General features: G+C 32.0%; 1 protein-coding gene across 3 annotated transcripts in view; it reads right to left on the bottom strand.

Moving 5' to 3' along the window:
* Nucleotides 1-20592, bottom strand: part of LOC113395147 (inactive rhomboid protein 1) — a 140192-nt gene that overhangs the window by 26955 nt on the left and 92645 nt on the right. For all 3 annotated transcript variants that reach the window (XM_064215876.1, XM_064215875.1, XM_026632704.2), the window contains exon 2: nt 8493-8864. In XM_064215876.1, the coding sequence (XP_064071946.1) occupies nt 8493-8864 (372 nt within the window). The remainder of the gene's footprint in view (nt 1-8492; nt 8865-20592) is intronic.

Here is a 20592-nt window from a genome sequence, read left to right as displayed (position 1 = left end):
ATATATTTTGTTGACTACTTTTATAATTATTGGTCATATTAATATTTGATATGTATGTATATTACTTATAACGATTCGGACAATAGACATTTTAAAATTCAGTTATTATTTATGAAGTGTATTAAAATCTATTATGTGAATAATAAGATTCAAATTGAATTTTTACTAAATAAAAAAAGCAGTTGGCTATACAATCGTCAATCGTTAATGAGTTTACATATTAACTAGTTTTCCTGAAATGCTAATCATATTCATATTAACTAATTAAACCTTTATCTCAATGGCTATTGGTTGATAGCATCCGATAACGCATTGCGCGACCAATGCGCGTTCAGTATTTAATCGGATTAGTAAATCTGACTTTGATCAGCGTTTCGAAAACTGGAAGTTAAAATCTTAGTTATTTCCATACATATTATTTCATATTGTTGTTGTTTTTTTTATTTTAAAATTATTGAATCCTTTTTTCAATATATTAATTAACTTTACCTGTTAGTGGTCCAAATTTCAAACTGAATTTTAAGTCAATTCCTAATCACAAGCGATCGACCAATCGATTTTTTTAGCCTCTTTTGATACTGGTGACTAAATAATCCCACTCATTACTTTATACATTTTTTTAATTTTATTAGTCCATGGATTTAATAAAAATGCATGTATAAGTCCGTACAAATCAGTTTACGAAAACAGAAACATCAGCGGTGCTATTCTTTAAGAAGTCACTTCCTATCCCAAACTTGTTATATAGTCTTGACTTACGATAGTACGTGAGTTTGATGCGTGTATGCTTTATATGATATAATTATTATAGTCGACACATACAACTTATTGGCATTCTACGGTCATGATCTAAGCTACCTTTCGAGTTACTAATATTAATCATAGGTCTTCACAAACGTTGTCATCTGTACCAATACTGGAAATACGAAAGTAGCTCTGTCTGTTACTCTTCCACAGAACCGAATTAAATTATATTTGGTATGAAGCAAACTTGAACCCCAAGGGAGGAGGAGAGATATAAAAAAATATACAAAACCTAACGAGCAACCCATATAACACGAACTAACCCGCGGGCGCCAACTAGTTAATATATATATTAAGAATTGTATTGATGAAAACATTTCATTCATCTTTGCAGTAAAATTAATCATTAAAAAACATCACGTTTTGAGTAGAAAAACCAGGTTAATAAGGGAGGAGATAGGGTAGAGAAGTGTTGTTGGATCGGGCTGTGTTGACAAACGGCAATTGGCAACCAAATTTCTAGTGCGGCTTTCAACACGTGAGTATATGTGACACTGTCAACAGGCTGCACTTTACAAACAAATCCAAACGAAAATTGTTTCTCACGAGCACTACAAATGCTTTCGTATGTACATAATGTGTTTTAGAATTATAAAAAAGCGTTTTGTTTCGTTTTACGTAAAATCTCAAAGAGCTTTGTACTAGACCAAAAGTAAACCTTTTCAAGCAATTTGTAAATATTACTTTCTAAACATTTTTTCTATTCCAGTCCTATAATTCGCATGACCTCATTTTCGATCGTCTAAAATACAGGTCAGGTCGGTATTAAATATTTAGCACGCAAACGCTGAGCCCAACGCCATACAGTCCCGTCAGAAAAAATACTGACTCGGGATTTGTACAAACACGTGTAAATTTGAAATAATATATGTCTGTGGATAAATATTGCCAGCCAATTGAATTTATTCAACTATTAGACTTGATTAAAAATATTCTGCAACAATTTATCCACTTATTAAAGAGACGTGATATCGCATTCATAGAATATGTATTTTAAGGAGTTTTCATGCATTTGTAAATAGAGTTCATGTATCGTCATTAACCACCCGACGAAAACAAATCAGAAGTAACGGGACATATGCTTGTCATCGGTTATATTGTACGGACCATGGTGACAATCAGTGTCGGTCGTGATTAAGATCACGTAAGCCATTTTGATTTTATTTAATGTTATCTTATTATTGAAGTTTGCAGTATTTGTTTGTGATATTCTTTTGTGTGTTACCTCGCTTCTGGTTGCTAAAAGTATATATTAAACCAAGGTATCTTGGTCAAATGACGAGTGGACTCAAATTGTGTCATATGTATATCCTGTATTGTCGCAGCTTGGTGAAGTAAACTTCAAGACTTATTCTGCAGGAGACTCTTTATATATTGATACTATCATATCATACACACACTTTATTTTTTACTTTATTCCTTTTTTAAATATACAGTAAAGTATAACGTTTATGTTATTAATTTATGTTTTAAACATGCTCGTTAATTTTATACTAAATAATATCTCAAATGTGTCCTGCAATATATATCGTTTTTAAGCATTACCAGCGATATTAATTACCATGTTATACCATAAACTGACAACATTAACGTTTTTCCGAATACCTTAAGTAATTCAAATGAATAATATTTTATTTGAAATTTCTATTTACATGTTTTTTACTTTTTTTTTTAAATATAAGTTTATTTTTGAATATTATTAAACTTTTGTCTATTGCAGGTCGTTTAAACTTCTTCTTTATTAAAATAAATACGTTTTTCTTGTCAGTGTATACAGATTTGTTCTATGTATAAATTCGTATTACATTATTATTACGTATTACGTATTACATTCGTAGTACATTATTATCTTTGTGTGTAAAGTTTTAAGTTGAACATAATTATTTGGCTAATTAGTATCTAATGTTATTTATTCTTTTACGTTACATAAAAGTGAAGTATGCTTAATAAACTTTTAATACGTATAAATAAGTAAATATTTATACGTATTGAAAGTTTAAGAATGACATTTAATTATTTATTAAAGTGACATATTTATGAATCATAAACAATTATTCAGTTTTCATTTTTATTCTATTCTAATTTCAAATAATAGTATTGTTTATTTTGCTCTTCAAATATTTGCATCTTGCAACACTAAGATTGCAAAAACATTTCTAAAATATATGACATCCCGTCTAATTGTCTCCTCTGGTGACAGAAGGGCTGGTTCATTTTTCGCGCAGAGATTCGGAATTACGATTCAAAGAGAAAATGCTGCTAGCATTCTTGCCATCGTTACATGCGGTCATGACTTTTACAGTAGTCATTTTGATTTGTATACATATTTAAAATGTTATAATAAATTAAAAAAGAGGTAGGTTTAACATTGCCTTTAAAATATTTAAAGATCATATTAAAAAAACATAAATAAGGCATATTCATCAATACAAGATTATATTAATGAGAAAATAGAGTGGACTTAGTATTTGTTGACTTCTAGGCAAGAAATACTTAAATTTAATGGTACTTTATTGACATACTGTATAATTAAAATGGTGGAAAAGAGTAACTACTGAGCTTCGTATCGGTTCTTCTCAATACCCTTTCCTAACCAGTCCTAATTTTACATTTAATTCCACATTATAATATGACGCTTCGAAGGATCCATTATTAGCTTACTTTAATAAAGAATATTATGATTTTAAATTCGGTAGACGTGACACTGAATGATATTTTTTATAAAGTAAAGAGAAATATAATCCAGATAAAACTGAGAGAAACGAAGTTTTTAGTCACGTGTGTAATTTTTATATTAGAAGAATAAATGTAACATCACTTTTATGTATAATTTTATTGTTAAAGTACGAAGACTGCAAATGGAACGCGAATATTAAACTTTTATCATAGCCATTCAATTTTATTTATATTAAATGTAAAAGTTTATTTAATTTGAAAATAACCACTAAAGAAACTAAAGTAATTGAACAGAAATTGCTTTTCTTATTTTAAAATTATTATAATAAAGAGAACCGCTTAAAGTTTGAACTTCTAAAAGCGGTAGGAGAATAATATGAAGATAGACTGAAATATGTAGTGTAGTAGGTACGTTGACAGAATATAAATGTTAGACCGTACACACAGAATACAAAATAAGACATTAGCCGTAAAGCATCTGGTTTCAGCACGAACATGTATCACATCGTATTTCATTTGAAATATCATTTTAAAATTTTGAATATTGATCATTTATACGATTGACTATAAGAAAGCCTTTGGCTGTGGCTAATTTTAAATGATAATTAAAATACTAGAAATACCTAAAGAAAAGTATTAAGGTCTTACCATAATTCCTAAGCTAACTAATAATATTAAAGACGATACCCGAATTACTAATGGGCTGTTTCTTATATTTTTTTGGTAAAAGTTGTGATAAAAAAGGATTTAATTTTTTTTTTTAAATATTATAGTTAAGTAGACGGGACAAATGTATAACAACTGATGGTAAGTGGTCAGCAAAGCCCATAGACATTCTTTAAGCAATAATAAAAATACCTTACATTACCAATGCACCACCAACCTTGTCTAAGCTAAGATGTTGTATCTTGTGCCTGTTTATACACTGGCTGACTCATTATTCAAACCGGAACACACCAGATACTTCGTTAGATATTAGAAAATTGTAAATCAATTTAGTAAAACAGAAATATAACAATCTCTATCCTACATGCCAATTAGCATAAGCCGATTTTTGTCTCAGTGATTATGGGACGATAGCTGCATATAAAAAATGGGTTAGTCTCATTTTGGAGACCTCAAGCCGTAGATGTGCAGAAAAATAAAGATGATTCTTGCTTGCAATTAACTAACTTGTTACGATTGAACAAATAATTGATTTTGAAAAAAAGTGACTGACCGGTCAGAAAGCGACGCAACGGTTGTATAAAAAAAAAACAAATTAAAAACGTACGAACCTACTACGACATACGAGTACGTTGTGTTTGTGTTTTAATAAAAAATATTTTATAACTGACTAGGTTGCGAACTTCGATCAGAGGCATAAGCGAGAACATTTTGTTCGAATTCAGTATCATCTCAGCTTGGCCGAAACGAGCCACCGTGGGCAGAACCTGACCTTCCTGCGTATATTCTTCGTATCGATCATGATGGAGAAGAAACACTGCCGAATTCTGAACTTATTAAGCCACATTTCTGGCACTGATTTCTCAGCAGGCGCTAAAAAAGTCAGTGGTTATACCATTCTTGCACCTAAGAACATTCGCTGGGACCAAATCAATCAACAAGCCCTAGACAAACTACTAGGTCAGTCGCAGCTACAAAAGCATCGACTCTGTAGTCACAGAAGATTTTGCACAGAAAACTCGATACCCAAATGAATTTTTGAACAGCCTCGACGTGTCAGGACTTCCACCTCGCAACTTAAAATTGAAAATTGGTTCAATTGTCATCCTGCTTCGTAACTTGAACGAGAAGTCAGACCTTCAGAAGCGTCGTGAAGTCAAATCAAGAATGTCGATTAACAGAGCTAAGGACAAGCCTTGGACAAAGTCAGCCTTTATTTTGGCCATGTGAGAAGACGGACCTCTGCAAGCTCCTTCTTCTCACAAGGTCAAATACATGCTGTAATGTCTCGAGTCGATTCTGAAAACTCACTCAAGACAGAAATTGACAACAAATAGCAACATGGTGTGTTGGCGAAAGTCCATTCATTAATTCACAGTTCATTGCATTGACCATTTATTAAACAAATTATTATTTAATTAATTTAATTCAAATAACAATATTTTAGCCATAAATTGTAAAAGTTTATTCTAAATAAAATTAAAGTATACCTATAATTGTTATCAATAAACTTCAATTCTAACTGAACTAATTTATACTATTTGACATTAAAAAAATAATTTAAAAAAAGGTTTCATCATTTTGGGGCGAAATGTAGATCAGTGATATCCAGTTTACAATGAAATAAAATCAAAACAAAACCTGTCATAGGTTTGGAACTTCCTAAAAAAAATTTGTATAAACACGAAGTTTCGCGGGCGACCTACTAGTAATAATTATTATTATCATGTTTCAGTATTGTGTATTCAGTAACATTAAATATCACCCTCGCAACGTACCTCGCGTCCTCAACATTAAATACTATTTTGTTTAAATAAAGCTGAGGAATTTATTATTATATTCGTTTGTTTGAACACGCTAATCTCAAGATCTATCAGTTCGATTTGATAAAATATTTTTGGCTTATTTGTTGAAAAGGTTTATAGATTATATAACGAGGGAGGACCAGTAACGTCGAATGCTAGTAAAAACTCGGAACATTAAGAGCGTAGTTTGTAAGCGTGGGAATTTATTTTAGAACACACACATAGGTACTTTCCAATAATACACTTGCATTGTGCAGTGTATCGTACGCACCCCCTAGACAATTAGTTGCTTGTTTTCGTTGCAACGAATAAATTAAACTTTCATTGCGCGTTCATAACGTAGGATTTATAAAAATACAATTATTTATGAGTAATGTATTAGCTATAAGGTTGTCACTCGCAAACAAAATTATAAATTATTTGTTAGCATAGGGTGCGGTCAGAGTGCATTAAGATGCCTCATATACATTATGATTTTTATTATTTCTACTGCTCTCCTCTAACTAAATTATTATTTTCTGGATATTTTAAGGTTGGTAGGTATAACGAATTAGGGCGTTAAGACACATTAAATAATCACTTACTTAAATTTTACAAATAAAAATAATGGAGGTAAATATTAATCAGTTTTTTTAATTAACTAAAAACTAAAGACATAAATCTTCTTGGTTAAACAAGTCAATTAAAATTATTTTATATTACACAAAAATCAGGGGGGAGGCCTGCTGACGGTATCTGGTCATGAAAGGTACTAACTAAGTATAGCATCAGTACAAAATGGAATGTATATCAACCGTTTTTGCTTAGCACTATGCACTATTTTAATTAAGCATTTAAATAATTAGGAATTAAGCAGACGAACTAAACGACATGAGTTTGGGTATGAGTTGGCGTTTGTTTTAAATTTCGTATTAAGAGAAAAAAATAAGCAGGATAGTGCAAAAATTACATTACATTCAGGTTCATTCGGGTATTCACTATGTTCATCCTTACAATTTTGTACTTTTAATTCGACATTAGGGGAAAATAGTTACCCTTCGTACACTTTTCAGATTTTATTTTTTTACGATGTGATTAATTGTCGTATTTACCTAGTTTATGTGCTTAATTGTAACAAATATATTATAGTTTGTTACCAAAAAGTCCAAAACTATTATGACAAAAGGTTAAAGGGTTATAGGCTTTTTTCTACATAAAATAATTGTACGAATGTACCCCACGTATTGGTATGGTAGGGGTACGTTCGTACAGTAAAAGCGGTAAATTCGTACGCCATGGGGTAGATTCATACAGGGTAATTAAAAAGCCAATTAAAATCGTTAAATTTTTATTAATTATTACAAAAATATTTATTTATCAAAGAACTAACTTAATAATATGTGACTTGACTAATAGTCGATAAATCTTGAAAAGTAAAAATTAACAATTGCATCCCACGACACTCGCGCCCCACCCTTATGCTAACTTGTCTATGTGTGCGTAGACGATTCGCGAAATTATAAGACTCGGCTCGAAATAAAAACTGACGTGCTCCCACCTTGAGATCTGGGGAGGGACTGAAAATTTATTGACAGCGATGTCGAATAATAAGTCAAAACCGTCAAATGATTTTCTCCATACTAAAAAGTATGGACGACGAATGCCAAAAAGTAAGCAATATTTAAATAAAAATTACTAAAATATTATGTGATATAATAGAAATTTAACACGGTGAACTTATTATTTACACTTTTGTGTCCCCGTTTAACCAAAAATACATGTATAAACTAGCAGCTAAATAGCTTAAAAAATGTGAATAGAAAAGGTCGATTTCAGTGTTTGGAGTGACTTTGACGATGAATTTACTGAGTTATTAATACAAATTTTATAAATATCATGCGGTGAAACTTGAGATCTATCTATTAAGATACTGAATGTTTTTTTTCATCCATAATCAATGCTCCAGTTTTAAGATATTTCGAAAATAGTAAGCGCTATTTAGGCGTTCCGCAAGGACTGTCCTCTTAAGTACTTTAACACAGTATTTGTCGAATATAATTGCAGGATACTGTGTAAATCCAACTGTTTTAATACGTTTGGATAACATCAACCATCTCCTTATTCAGACATACATTGTATTTCATATTTCAGTGTGTAAGATGAGTATGTCAGTCCTTTACCACAATAAACATAGATGTTTTGTCTTTTACTCTTGTACAAATAAGCCCTTTGTTAGTAACTCATATACAGTCACGACAAAGTGCCAACGAGTATCTATGGACATTAGCTGCCAGTAATTGGCATGTTAGTCGGTTTTCCTTTTTGATACGTAAGAAATAAATAAATCGTACTGTATTACATATGCTGCTACCATTTTTCTTGTTTAAGTTTTATAAAATATCAGTTATTCTCCTCTACAAAATTATTTTCGTTAACAGATTAAGAGAGATAATATATTTAAACATACTCGTAGCAATGTCATTATCAATGATACAAGTGTAAAGTATAATCAAACGGTTTGTTTACTAGTAATCTTATTAACGATAAAAAATATAAACTTACCTAATATCGTCGACATCAGGATGGTGATCGGGTGGTAAGTCGAGCCTAAGGTCGCCGAGCGCACGCGCTGCATGCCGTCTCCTTCTTTCATACCATAACCGCCTCTGTTCTGTTTCATTATCTCTCTGAACACCAAAGAATGTTTGAGTTTCTCTTTTTAGGTAATCCCGGACTGCAACCGTATGCGCACGGCGTAATCTCACGCCGTCTTCGTGGGCTGGTTGGGGTATAGGCTCGGGTGGTGGCTGCGGAACGGGAGCTGACACGATACGGGGAGGTGAAGCTGGTGGAGGGAGGGGAGGTGCTGTTGCTGCTGGGCCTGGCGAGCTTTGGCAGGTAAGCTGAGGAGCAAGAAGCCCCGCGCTTGTACGCCTGAAACAAAAAAAATAAACGTAAGTCCTTATACAAAACGTAATTATTTCTTATATATTGATTGATCATATGTAGTATTTACATTTATTTGATAAATATGTTTATCTATTCACATTTTACTGAATCTATTATATTTTATTTTATTATATGTGTAAAGTTTATTATTTTTATTATAATTTTAGTGTTACAATTATTGGTGTTAGCGTAATGTTCATTTCTTAAATATACCTAACCTACCTGAAAATAAATTATTATTAGTAAGTAATAAGACAGACTTTCGTACTGCAAATTTTACTACTGTAACACTTTTTATAATGTTTTTAATACGTGCAAAAACAAAACGATAACAAAATAATATTAATTCATAAAACTTTAATAACCGTTTTCAAAGGAATTCATTTTATAATTGTCATTAGAAACTAGTTGATATTACACTGATATAACTAAAGTACTTTTGTTTTTCAAGCACTGGCCTGAACGAGCTTGAACACAGAAAGAACATGCAATAGATCCATTAAGGTATTTTATGCTGTAAACGAGGCAATAAGAAAACAAACACTTTCACGGGAAGTTCATGCGAAATTGTTTCTTATATCGTATTTGATAAAGTCTATAATGCAAGTACTTAGGGAACGTAACTTACTATAGTTCTTTATCTACATAGGTGTTCAATTTGTACCGTGTTCGTTATTCCGGCCGAAGCGTCATCGTTAAATTGTCCGAATTGATTTGGTATTTCCGACTGCATTTCCGTCGCAAAATCAATTTACCATAATTCGAAGTCGATAATTGAATCTGATCACACGAATCTAAGATATAACCAAATTATGAGCTCACTAACCGCCACAGCGAGTGCATTATTTATATCATTTGAATAATAAAATTAAAACAAGAGGTACAGTTTTGGTAAACATTTTTCGTTTTATATTTGTAAACTGATATTATTAAAAAAAAAAAAACAAAGACCCGCTGAGTTTCTTTCGCCGGTTCTTCTCAGGTCAGGGTGTTCCTTTTTCCGAACCGGTGGTAGTGTTTAATTTGACCATCAATAAGTAAGTGTAATGCTTCTATGTTGAATAAAGGAATTTTGAGTTTGAGTTTGAGTTTGAGTTTGAGTTTATTGGAATATGAAATTCCTAAATTTGTATTTTAACATGTACCGTAATTAATTTAATATAAGAATCAATATTTGCCGTATATATGTTTTTAATGACAATGAATCAATAGAACTAACTTTGTTCTCTACAAATACACAAGTTTTGTATTTTTTTGACAGATATATTATTTTTAACATCGTTCGATGTCTTCAAAATTACAAGAATCGAGATGTTCCAGTGGAATCTGAAACAAAAATTGCGGGAGCAAGCATCACTTGGTTTTCATATGCTTAATTTGTTTGTATAATTATAATACGTAACATTTATTTTGCTTTATATCAGTCTCTGATTTCTTATTGTATTTCATGTTGAGGTGGTATTCCGAAAACAACTTTGAAGCCCCTAGAAGTTGCACAAAGGGCAATCCTTAAGAACAGTACATTTAAACCACTACTCTATCCAACCTCACAGTTATACAGAGAATGTAGTGTACTCAATGTTAGACAATTGTTCACCTTGAATACTATTCTTCGTCAGCACTGGTGGTGGTGGGCATTAAAATCGCTAAGAACTATGATCTCTGCGGATGGGATCTGCTGCAGCACGGAATCTGTAGCCATTTGGACGTGATCGACCAGTCAGTCGGTTTCGGCATTACCGCTATGGGACCTATAAAGGCACGCGTAGATTCGCGGATGGTCGTCGCAATTTACACGCAGCCAGATTATCGATAGGTCCTGCCCTTCAAGGCTGCCGAGGCGTCGAGAGCAGATATCATCTTTGATGTAAACGCACACCCCAGCTCGTGGTATAAAGGAATGTTCCAATGTATACCCGGGGTAGGAAAGAAAAGTCGTATCGGCAGGAGAGGATATCTGGGTCTCGGTAAGAAAGAGCAAGGCCGGCTTCGCCGTCTCAAGGTGAAAGTGAACGGCGTTCAAGTTGGAGTTGAGTCCCCTTATGTTGCAGAAGTCCACAGTGAGGGTGGTAGGGGTAGCCTTATGTTGCCTGCTCCTCTCGCCCCGAACAGTGGCGAGCGCAAAATTGCCCCCCCCCCCCAGAATTCGGAGGGCAGCCTGGGCATCCCTGCTCAGGTGGTGTACGTCCTGAGCATGGCTGCCCAGAGAGGGATTCTCCACCGCAGTTGCTGATGGTACCCTCCTGGGTTATGTAACCGAATACTGCACAACCATCATGTTTGGGGGGGGGTCGGTCCTCCGGGACTCTCACATACCAGACAGGTTTTAAGTGAGAGAGTGGTACTTCCCCGGGCGTGCCAGCCCATTCGGCTACAACCCGAAGGTATGCAGTGTGGCACTACCACTTTAACTAACATAACTTTGTATTATAAATGTTGAAAAAGTAAGAAGGAGGTTCTTCTCGGTAGAATCTACATTCGGAACCGGTGGTAGCTTCACTTAATAAAGTTCTTTAAAATGACAATTTAAAAGTACTTGAGACTTGTAAAAGCCTAAGAACATTTATTGGCCGTTACAAAAAATCAATATAATTAAAAAACATTTTGAAATTATAGTTTTGAATTACGTAAATATTGCTTTCTTCCTTAATAGCACCTGACCATACTGGCGCTGTAAGATATATTAACCATTCCTTACATTGTCAATGTACCAATATTGCAAACTAAAATCTTAATGACCTTTTTGTAGTTTAATCATATGACACAAATATTAATAGACATTAATTATAAAATATTAACCATTCCTTACATCGTCAATGTACCAATATTGCAAACTAAAATCTTAATACCTTTTTGTAGTTTAATCATGTGACACAAATATTAATAGACATTAATTATAAAATAATTATTAATATCGAATCTATAACTCATTATAAACGCTATATTAAATAAATCTATCTAAAGCAAGAACAAACTGTTCTGTTCGGGTTGTTAACCAGAATATTAATGTAGAGATATTACGATCATATTGTGTAATTAAATGAACGTTTAGCATATACATATATTTATGTGTCTATTTGCCATAAATCCATATCACTATTTATTACAACCTCGGAAGACGTAATATATTGCCCTAATTGAATAACAAAGAGCCTATTATCAAATTTTATTTACAGTATAAAATATACTTTAAGTCTTAGGACTAAATGCTTTTTTTTTACAGATTAGCTGATAAAGGTAAGACATTTTACAGACTAAATTCTGTGCGATCATTTCAAAATGAAATGAGTTTTAATTAGTTTGTTTTGTTCAAATGTTTTATAAATTTTGAGATAAGTGGTTGGTTTTTATGGCCGAAATTAGAGATGTTCTCGGTTCAAATTCCGGATCGATTTAGTAAAAGTTATTGTGGGCTTATCTATCAAGACATACTCAATAGCAGCTCGGAAATTATTTTATCGTGGCTAAATTTTACTAATAAATACGGGAGAGAGATCGCTCAATGCCATTACATTTTAATATTTGTGTTCATTTATAGGGAAATATATTCATTTATTTTAGGGAAACAAACAATGAGATGATACTTATGGCATAAAAATATACAATAATTACATCAGCTAAGTTTCCACTAATACAAATTATACAATTATTATTTGTCCCCATAAAACTTACAACAAACACCAGAGAAATTAGGGAGAGAAGTCAGTATTAAGACGCTGAGTAACGCATAGTATCCGGACATTAGAACTTTATAATATCCGGATACTATGTTCAAGAAACAATTAATTTGTCTTATTCATGGTAAAATTTAGGCTAAGTGAAATTCAAAAGCGTTTTGAAGTAACATGTTTATATGTGACGTAAAAAACTTATAGAAACGTCTTTAACGGGTCGACACTCGTTGCTCAAAAACAATCGCTTACTAACTATTCATTAAATACCCAGCGCAAGTTTTTGTATGTATAAAATTATCATAATACAATGGATGACAAAACTATAAATCTTATTAACATTAATAAATCTTAAGACTAAATATTTTAAAGCGAAATTAAGTCAGATCGCTAGTTATTAATTAGGTGATAGCAAGTTTATATAATAGTATAGTGTATTATTCAAGGCGCAGGTGTGTCAGAGCACTGACACTAATTCGCACGTAGCACCGAACGATCAACGTAAATCAAGATATAACTAGCAGGCAAGCATTGCCTTTGATAAATAATCCTTATTATTGTGCCGTAAAAGAGGCGCTCCGCTTGAATAATGGATTACGCTTTCACTCATAAATACGTTCATGTATGCAAATGTTGAGATACTTTACCGAGGTATTAAATCAAATTTCACGATGTTTAAGACAGGTTAAATGTCGTTTGGGTGATATTTCATTCGAAAGTACGCATTAATCCCTCAACTATAGGGAATGTCTTCAATTTTACGCGATCGCTCGTTAAAACTTTCGGAATTTTTCACGGTTTCTCATCCATAAGATGAAACAGTGCCAACCTTGACCCGGTGAGCGTTTTCTTTGCGCCTTACATATCTGTACCTTAGTATATATTGTGAACGTCAATATTTTCAGCTCAATATCACGTGAAGAAAACTGAAATCAAAATTTTTACTTTTTATCATTATTCTTGATTTATAAACCTATAGGTCTGCCAACGATTATATGGTTATAGGGTTTGTTAGAGATCATGTAACTATGAATGACTTGAGGAAATTGCATAGCTGTACTAGTATCCGATGGGTAGTGTTGCAGCCAAGCTATTAGCAAAATCTAAATTTATGAACTAACTACTATGTACGGAACTCGGTGGTTAAAATGAATATATTTTAATAATTATAAAAAAAAAATCCTATTATATATCCTGGAATTATCTTAACTTAATAGTCACATAATTATGTGTATATTTTTCTTTCACTTTAACTTCATCGTAGCATTCAGCGCTAAAACGTAGTGAAATTAAAATTTAATCAGTAACACATGGGTACTACACCTCAAAGGCTTGTCAATGCAATAATTTGAGAGAGCTTTAATTTACCGTATCGTACCTACACACTTATATGTAAATTATAATAGACTTAGGCTCGTCCTGCATGACAATTGCGATAGGACCATTGTATTCTACGCAACCTTCGCAGAGACGATAACGATACAAACAACACGCTAATACCTAAAAAAACAAGGTCCCCGAATTCGCGACTTCTCGTCGGACGAACGTGATAACCTACACCGTCGGTATAGGCAGTTCTTCATTCTAACAAAGTTCAAGAGGTGTGTTTTCAAACACCCTTAGGACTTTCTTCTATCGGAGCACCTGCGTGGGCTTTCTTTTTCTTAGCTAAGGCTCTATATACGAAGGCCAACTGGTGACACTGGCAAGGTTAATAAGAGGAACAGCAACAAACCATTCAGTAAAACATAGTGCAATGAAGATAACTCATTTATAGAGTAAGAGAAAAATAAATAAAAGTAAACCTCAACGATTATCTAACTAGGGTAGTTAGATAGTAATTGATCATCATTGCTACCTTACTTGTTAAGAATTTATTTTTAGTTAGATATCTCATATTTTTCTCATACTTTTTTCTGAAATGTTAACTTGGTGGTGATTCATTTTGTGGTAAAGCTTGTGCAAGCCCATTGGGGTAGGTATTATCATATATTTTCCGCCAAACAGCAATGCTAAGTATTTTTGAATCCGGTTTATTAATTTAAATGTTATAGTAATGAGCCAGTATAACTACAGACACAAGGGATATAACTCCTAGGTTCCCAAGGTTGGTAACACATTATTGATATGAGGAATGATTATTATTTCTTACAGTCGAATGTCTGTGAGCAGTTGGACAGTCCGATAAAAACCTAAGAATCTAATAAAAGAAATTTTATTCCATTAAAACATAATTTAATAAATTCTATTTTAAAAGTTATTATTATTATTGTAAATTTTTAATTAAAAATAATTGCCTACAAAAGATTACTTTGTTACTATACGATACTAGTTCGGAGGGCTTGAGATAATCTTTCGGATATATCTCTGTTATATTGTAACATGTAACAAAACTGTCTGCTAGCTATCTTAGTAGATAATTTGATAAGGCGAAGCTTACGTTGAGGAAATATCAACAATGTTGTACGTGCGCCATATGGTACAATGTTGACAAAGGGATCGATTGGATTATTACGTTGATTCGCAGTTTCCTCACGTTATCCAAAATATTGTGTCAGGGCTCATAGGCATAATACATTTTACGTCAACAATATTTTATGAATATGATAGAATATTTTTTAAGCATTATCTGTATCAGAATTTATACATAACAATTACCAATCCTATTAATATTATAAATACGTAAAGTTTATTTCACGCAAAAATTACAGAATACATTTTAATGAAACTGTAAAATAATATAGCTTATCAGAATAATACGTATGCTATAATATCAAGACTTTGACAATAATTAACTATTGATTGAATTAATATAGCATATTGGCACATTACAAGGGTAAGCAGTGTATTTTTACTATTTACTTAAAGATTAAACTACTAAACCGATTTAGATAAAATTTAATATCGAGATAATTTAGGACTCGGGGAAGAACATAAGATAGATATGATAGAAATCATCTAATAAAAAAGATCACCTGTGGGTTTCAGTAAAATATATACACGGTCGAATTAGCGGGCAAAAGCTAGCACCATATATATCAAACAATTCACCGATGTCATTTCTCTGTGACAAAGGATAACCATTGCGTGTGTTACAAGTTCTTCTCGGTACAAACTATTTATACCTATCTATTCGTGGTTGCCTGACATTTAATTTAATCTTGTTAATGGACATTTCATAAGTGCTTGTGAAAACCTTGGATAAGGTTTCCATTGATGGATTGAATAACTCGTACCCTTTATAACAAATTATAGTCTATTCCGTATAGTACCAATGTTTATGCGTGGTGGTGATCACTTACCATCAGGTAGCCTATTTCTAACGTCTACTCCTCTCACTAAAGTCAGCTCTGAAACCACATTATTTCCTAACAAAAATCTTGTATATAATTATTGAGATCTTACTTTATCCTTTGAAAAAATTAATATGAAAATTAGAATACCTCATGATATTCTGGACTTATTATTCTGTGTAATCCTGGATCGATCTTATATATCGATAGGTTGATGAGAACAGAGATGAAAACATGAAACACCATAATTACTGTTTTTCATAAATCATACACATGTTAAACTAATAATCATTCGCGAATAATTAATATACCCTGTGTGATAATAACATGTTTCAGACTGTCAAAGCTAAGACCGCGTCGAACGAACTACACGCACACTAGTAAAGTAATATGACAAGTGTAGCCGTCACGCACACAGAGGAAAAAAGTTGGCTCATTTCTTTTAGTTCTTTTGTAGTGCGATACTCTATCTAAATATATGCTAAGTATATAGTGGCCCAACTGCTCCGTATAATATTTATACACAAAGTTTATCTTCAGGTTTTTGATAATAAAATGCATTTAAACTTTATGTCATTAATATAAAATAGAAGCTCAAAACTATAAATATTACTCATTTTGTTTCTGTACTTATTTATAAAAATGTAGGCACATCAGGCATATACATAATGATATTGCTATCATAAATAAAATAGTTTATTATTTATGAAAGAAAAATATTTTATACATTTATCACTTTTTCAAACGATCGTTTTAAATTATTGTGAAAGTCAAAATACTCAACTATTATCATACAATATAAACGAGTGATCGTATCCTTCTTTATAAAGAAAACCATTTAAAGTCTTAAGCTTTAAAAAAGTGTACTCATAGTTGGAATCGAGACACGGAGTAATAGTCAAAGTCCAATAACTAGCTTATTGCTATTCTTAGCGCGCTGGTAATACCGACCACTATTGAAACGATCGTAGGCAGGGTGGCCAACCTTTATGGAAAAAAATAAGGAAAGTTTAATGTGTGAGATTTCGTCCTCTCACACTATGAACTTGTTCGTGGTCCTTAAATACAATATTCCTAGTAAATCATGCTTTACATAATTACTAATTCACACATCGGATATTAGGCATAAAAAAGTAGTAATTGTCCTTCTTTAGAGATCAAGTTTGCTTCATACCAAATTTTATCAATTCAGTTCAGTGAAATGGCCGTAGAAGAGCAACAGACCGATAAACAGACAGACAGAGTTACTTTCGCATTTTTAATATTAGTATAGACGTGTCTAATTTTGCGCCTTCCATTTGTATTTTTATTAGTAATTTCTGTTCGAAATTAGCGTGTTTTTCTACTCCTCGTATCATGTGTATTCCATTTTTATAAATAGTAAAATTCAAAACATTCCAAAGAAAAAAGAGATTATAATAAAATAAGTAATAATAGTTAAGTTACTTATATTTATTTAAATGTACAACATAACTTATATTAAATTGGACTTTGGACTTGAAATTAATTGGTGGTTGGGCTTTGTGCAGCAAGCTCGTCGGGGTAAGCACCACCCACACAAAATTTATTCTACCGCCAAGGAGCAAATTCAGTGTTGAGTTCGAGTTTAAAGGCTGAGTAAGCTAGTGTAACTACAAACACAGGGGTATAACATCTTAGTACCCAGGGTTATTAGCGCATTCGTTATGTGAGGAATAGTTAATATTCCTCATAGTACCAATGTCTATTGACAGTGATGACCACTTGCTATCAGTAGGCCTATTTTCTCGATCGCCTACTTATGTTATGTTATGTTATGTTACGAGTGCGTCCAACAATACAAACTCACCCGGTTTTATTATAAACATAGATATAAATTAAAAAAAAAACTATTTAATATGACCCTAAAATAATGAACACGTGGTAACACTACTCGTAGGACACTGGTGCTATTAACGAATCGACTTGAAACAGGACTTTAATCAATTCTATCGATATTAACCTAGTTTCCAACTACGTGATATTCGAGTGAACTAGATAGGTATTACCGGATAATTACTTTTATTGGAATAACGCATTCATCGTGCATAATATAATGAGACAGAAATGTATTTTAACATAATGTTGCTATGACGTTCATTATTGACGTGTTAAATAATTAAAAATCAATTTAATATAGGTATAATTTATAATAATTATTAATAATTCTTTCGAAATTTAAAATAAGTAATAGGTTACTTCATTAAAAATAATAACAATATCTATTTTTTTTTTCGCTGATTGTGAAAATATAGGCTATCGAAGACATATCAGATGCTATCTTATTGTAATCGGTATGTTTTACCGATAATTGCAATAACGCATAAGCAATCTCTATTATTTCAAATTTATTGTGATCATAAATTACATTTACGTAATGTCGTCATAAATTTTATTCACAAAATGAGCAATTGAGCGTGTTTTTGAAAATTAGGCAAATTTACTTCGTGCATCAAACTTGCCAAGTTTTTCCATATAAATGTGTTTCGCAAATGCTATGAATGTATGATTATTACGAAGCATAAGTTTGTTAACATCAAATTTAGATAACACAATATATTATCACAGACCTTTGTTGTAAATATCTCCCGATACAAAATAGATTGTAAATTTCAATTCGTTTCAGTTTTGCCAATTTTCCTGTGACACCATTGACAGTATTCTATTGATCATTTGTATATACATCATTACATAGTATAAAACAAAGTCGCTTACCGCTGTCTGTCCCTATGTATGCTTGGATCTTTCAAATTACACACCGGATTTTGATGTGTTTTTTTTTAGTAGATAGATTGATTCAAGAAGAATATTTATATGTACTTACAGCATTTAACTTAAATGTATATTTTCGAAGATATTACAGATTTAAAACGCAGGGACATAGCGGTTTGTATTGTCTAATGACAAAAAAGCTGTGAACGGTGTCAGACATTCTGTAATATATTTAGTATCAGCATTGCACCCGTGCGAAGCCGGGGCGGGTCGCTAGTTAAATACAATACAGTAATATAGGAATAATTAGGTATAGCATATTATATGTTTAGAGCAAACTTACTTAGGAAGCGGTGGAAGTAATAATGATTTAGTAAAGAACAAATGGTTCCCGAAAATATTCTCGAAACAATTTAAAAGCGACGAGGAGCTTTAAAATGTACAACACGAACTTAATAACTTGAGTCGGACACTAAAATGCTACAGAAACATTTGTTAACATTATAGTTAAGAAACATGTAGAAAACTTCCTGCCGATGACGGATACATTTTGTTGGCCAATATTTTTTAACAAAATACCGTCATAATAATAAACACATTATGGATTTCCCAGTTATATTTACTGTATCAAATAACGATAATGTCGCGTTACAAATTATTACACGCCACTATGAAATTCAATTCAATTTCAGTTCCACGATATAATTGACTTTCAAATGTTTATAGAATTACATATATCTGACATTCGTTTTGAAACGCATATATTTATTATTTTACGTACTATATCAAATTTTGTCGTCATTATTTACAGCTATTAAAGTTTATTAAATTGGCATTATTAATTATACTAACATGTTGGCTTTTTGACTCATAAACAAAGACATAAAAAATTAGATACCGTATTTTGATGGATAAACGTAGCCTTTCCTTAATTGACGCGACTTTACAGTAACTCTACACTTAAACAACAATTATTTTTATTCAAACATTTCGTGTTTGGAACTAAATAAACGAACCACCAATTCGTATTAAATTTAAATTAAATTAATAACGTGACAAAATACTTAAATAAAAATAAATTGAAACTAACAATTATTTAACAAGAAACAAGCTTCACAACATAAACCATTATCAAACAATATCGAAATCAGTATAAGTATAAACTGAAATTGTTGTTTTCCAAATGCCGAGGATATTTCACTTCTGATAGCGTGATACACGGTCATATTAAAGACGGTCTCCAGTATCGATAGCATCGCTTCCCGGACGGAAAACGAGGCAGCCACCGTTTTTGTTAACAGAAAATTTCAAGTTAAAACTTTTCGACCCGCCCCTATTTGAGTCAAGATTTATTACACGCATAGTTTCACAAGTATGCCTTCTGCTTTAATGCTTTTAAGATTAACGGCATTACATTTGATATATTTACGATCAAGATTTCATTCTATGATATATTGTTTTGAATATAATTATTAATAAATCTAGCTCAGCGTTCTATGGGTATATACTCGGAATTTCTTTAAAATAAAAATCTGGTATGAGATTATGCGGAGTAAAAAAAAACCGTACCAATGACCTGACCAAAACGGAGAAACCCGACTAAGTCTGTTTGAGTCTTTTTAACAGGAAGTGAATTGTGATAGGAGTAATAATTATGATCATAATAAACATAATATCATACTATAATAAAAATATCTTAAAGTCAGTCCCAATAGGTAACTGATACAACACATTTATTTGTATTTTTAGAAACATCGTTTAACATTTCTAAAAGTACAAATACACGTTATCTACTATTTGATCGGCTTTCTTTATTTACAGAAGTTGCTTTGTGTCATTGTGTCAGTCTTTTGATTTGATAGGGATTCATACTTTGTGACAAATTGATCTAACAAATGTAACCATTACTTTTTACGAACATAGATATTTATATTGCAAACTTTCCTGCAAACATTTTGAAGATCTACAAAACTTTGGTACAAAGTTTTAGTGTATCTAACATAGTTTTGCCAATGTTTG

Source organism: Vanessa tameamea, chromosome 9 (assembly GCF_037043105.1).
Source record: "Vanessa tameamea isolate UH-Manoa-2023 chromosome 9, ilVanTame1 primary haplotype, whole genome shotgun sequence".
Taxonomy (NCBI): Eukaryota; Metazoa; Arthropoda; class Insecta; order Lepidoptera; family Nymphalidae; genus Vanessa; species Vanessa tameamea.
The sequence above is the reverse complement of the archived record's forward strand: the minus strand, read 5'-3'. Positions and strand labels throughout refer to the sequence as shown.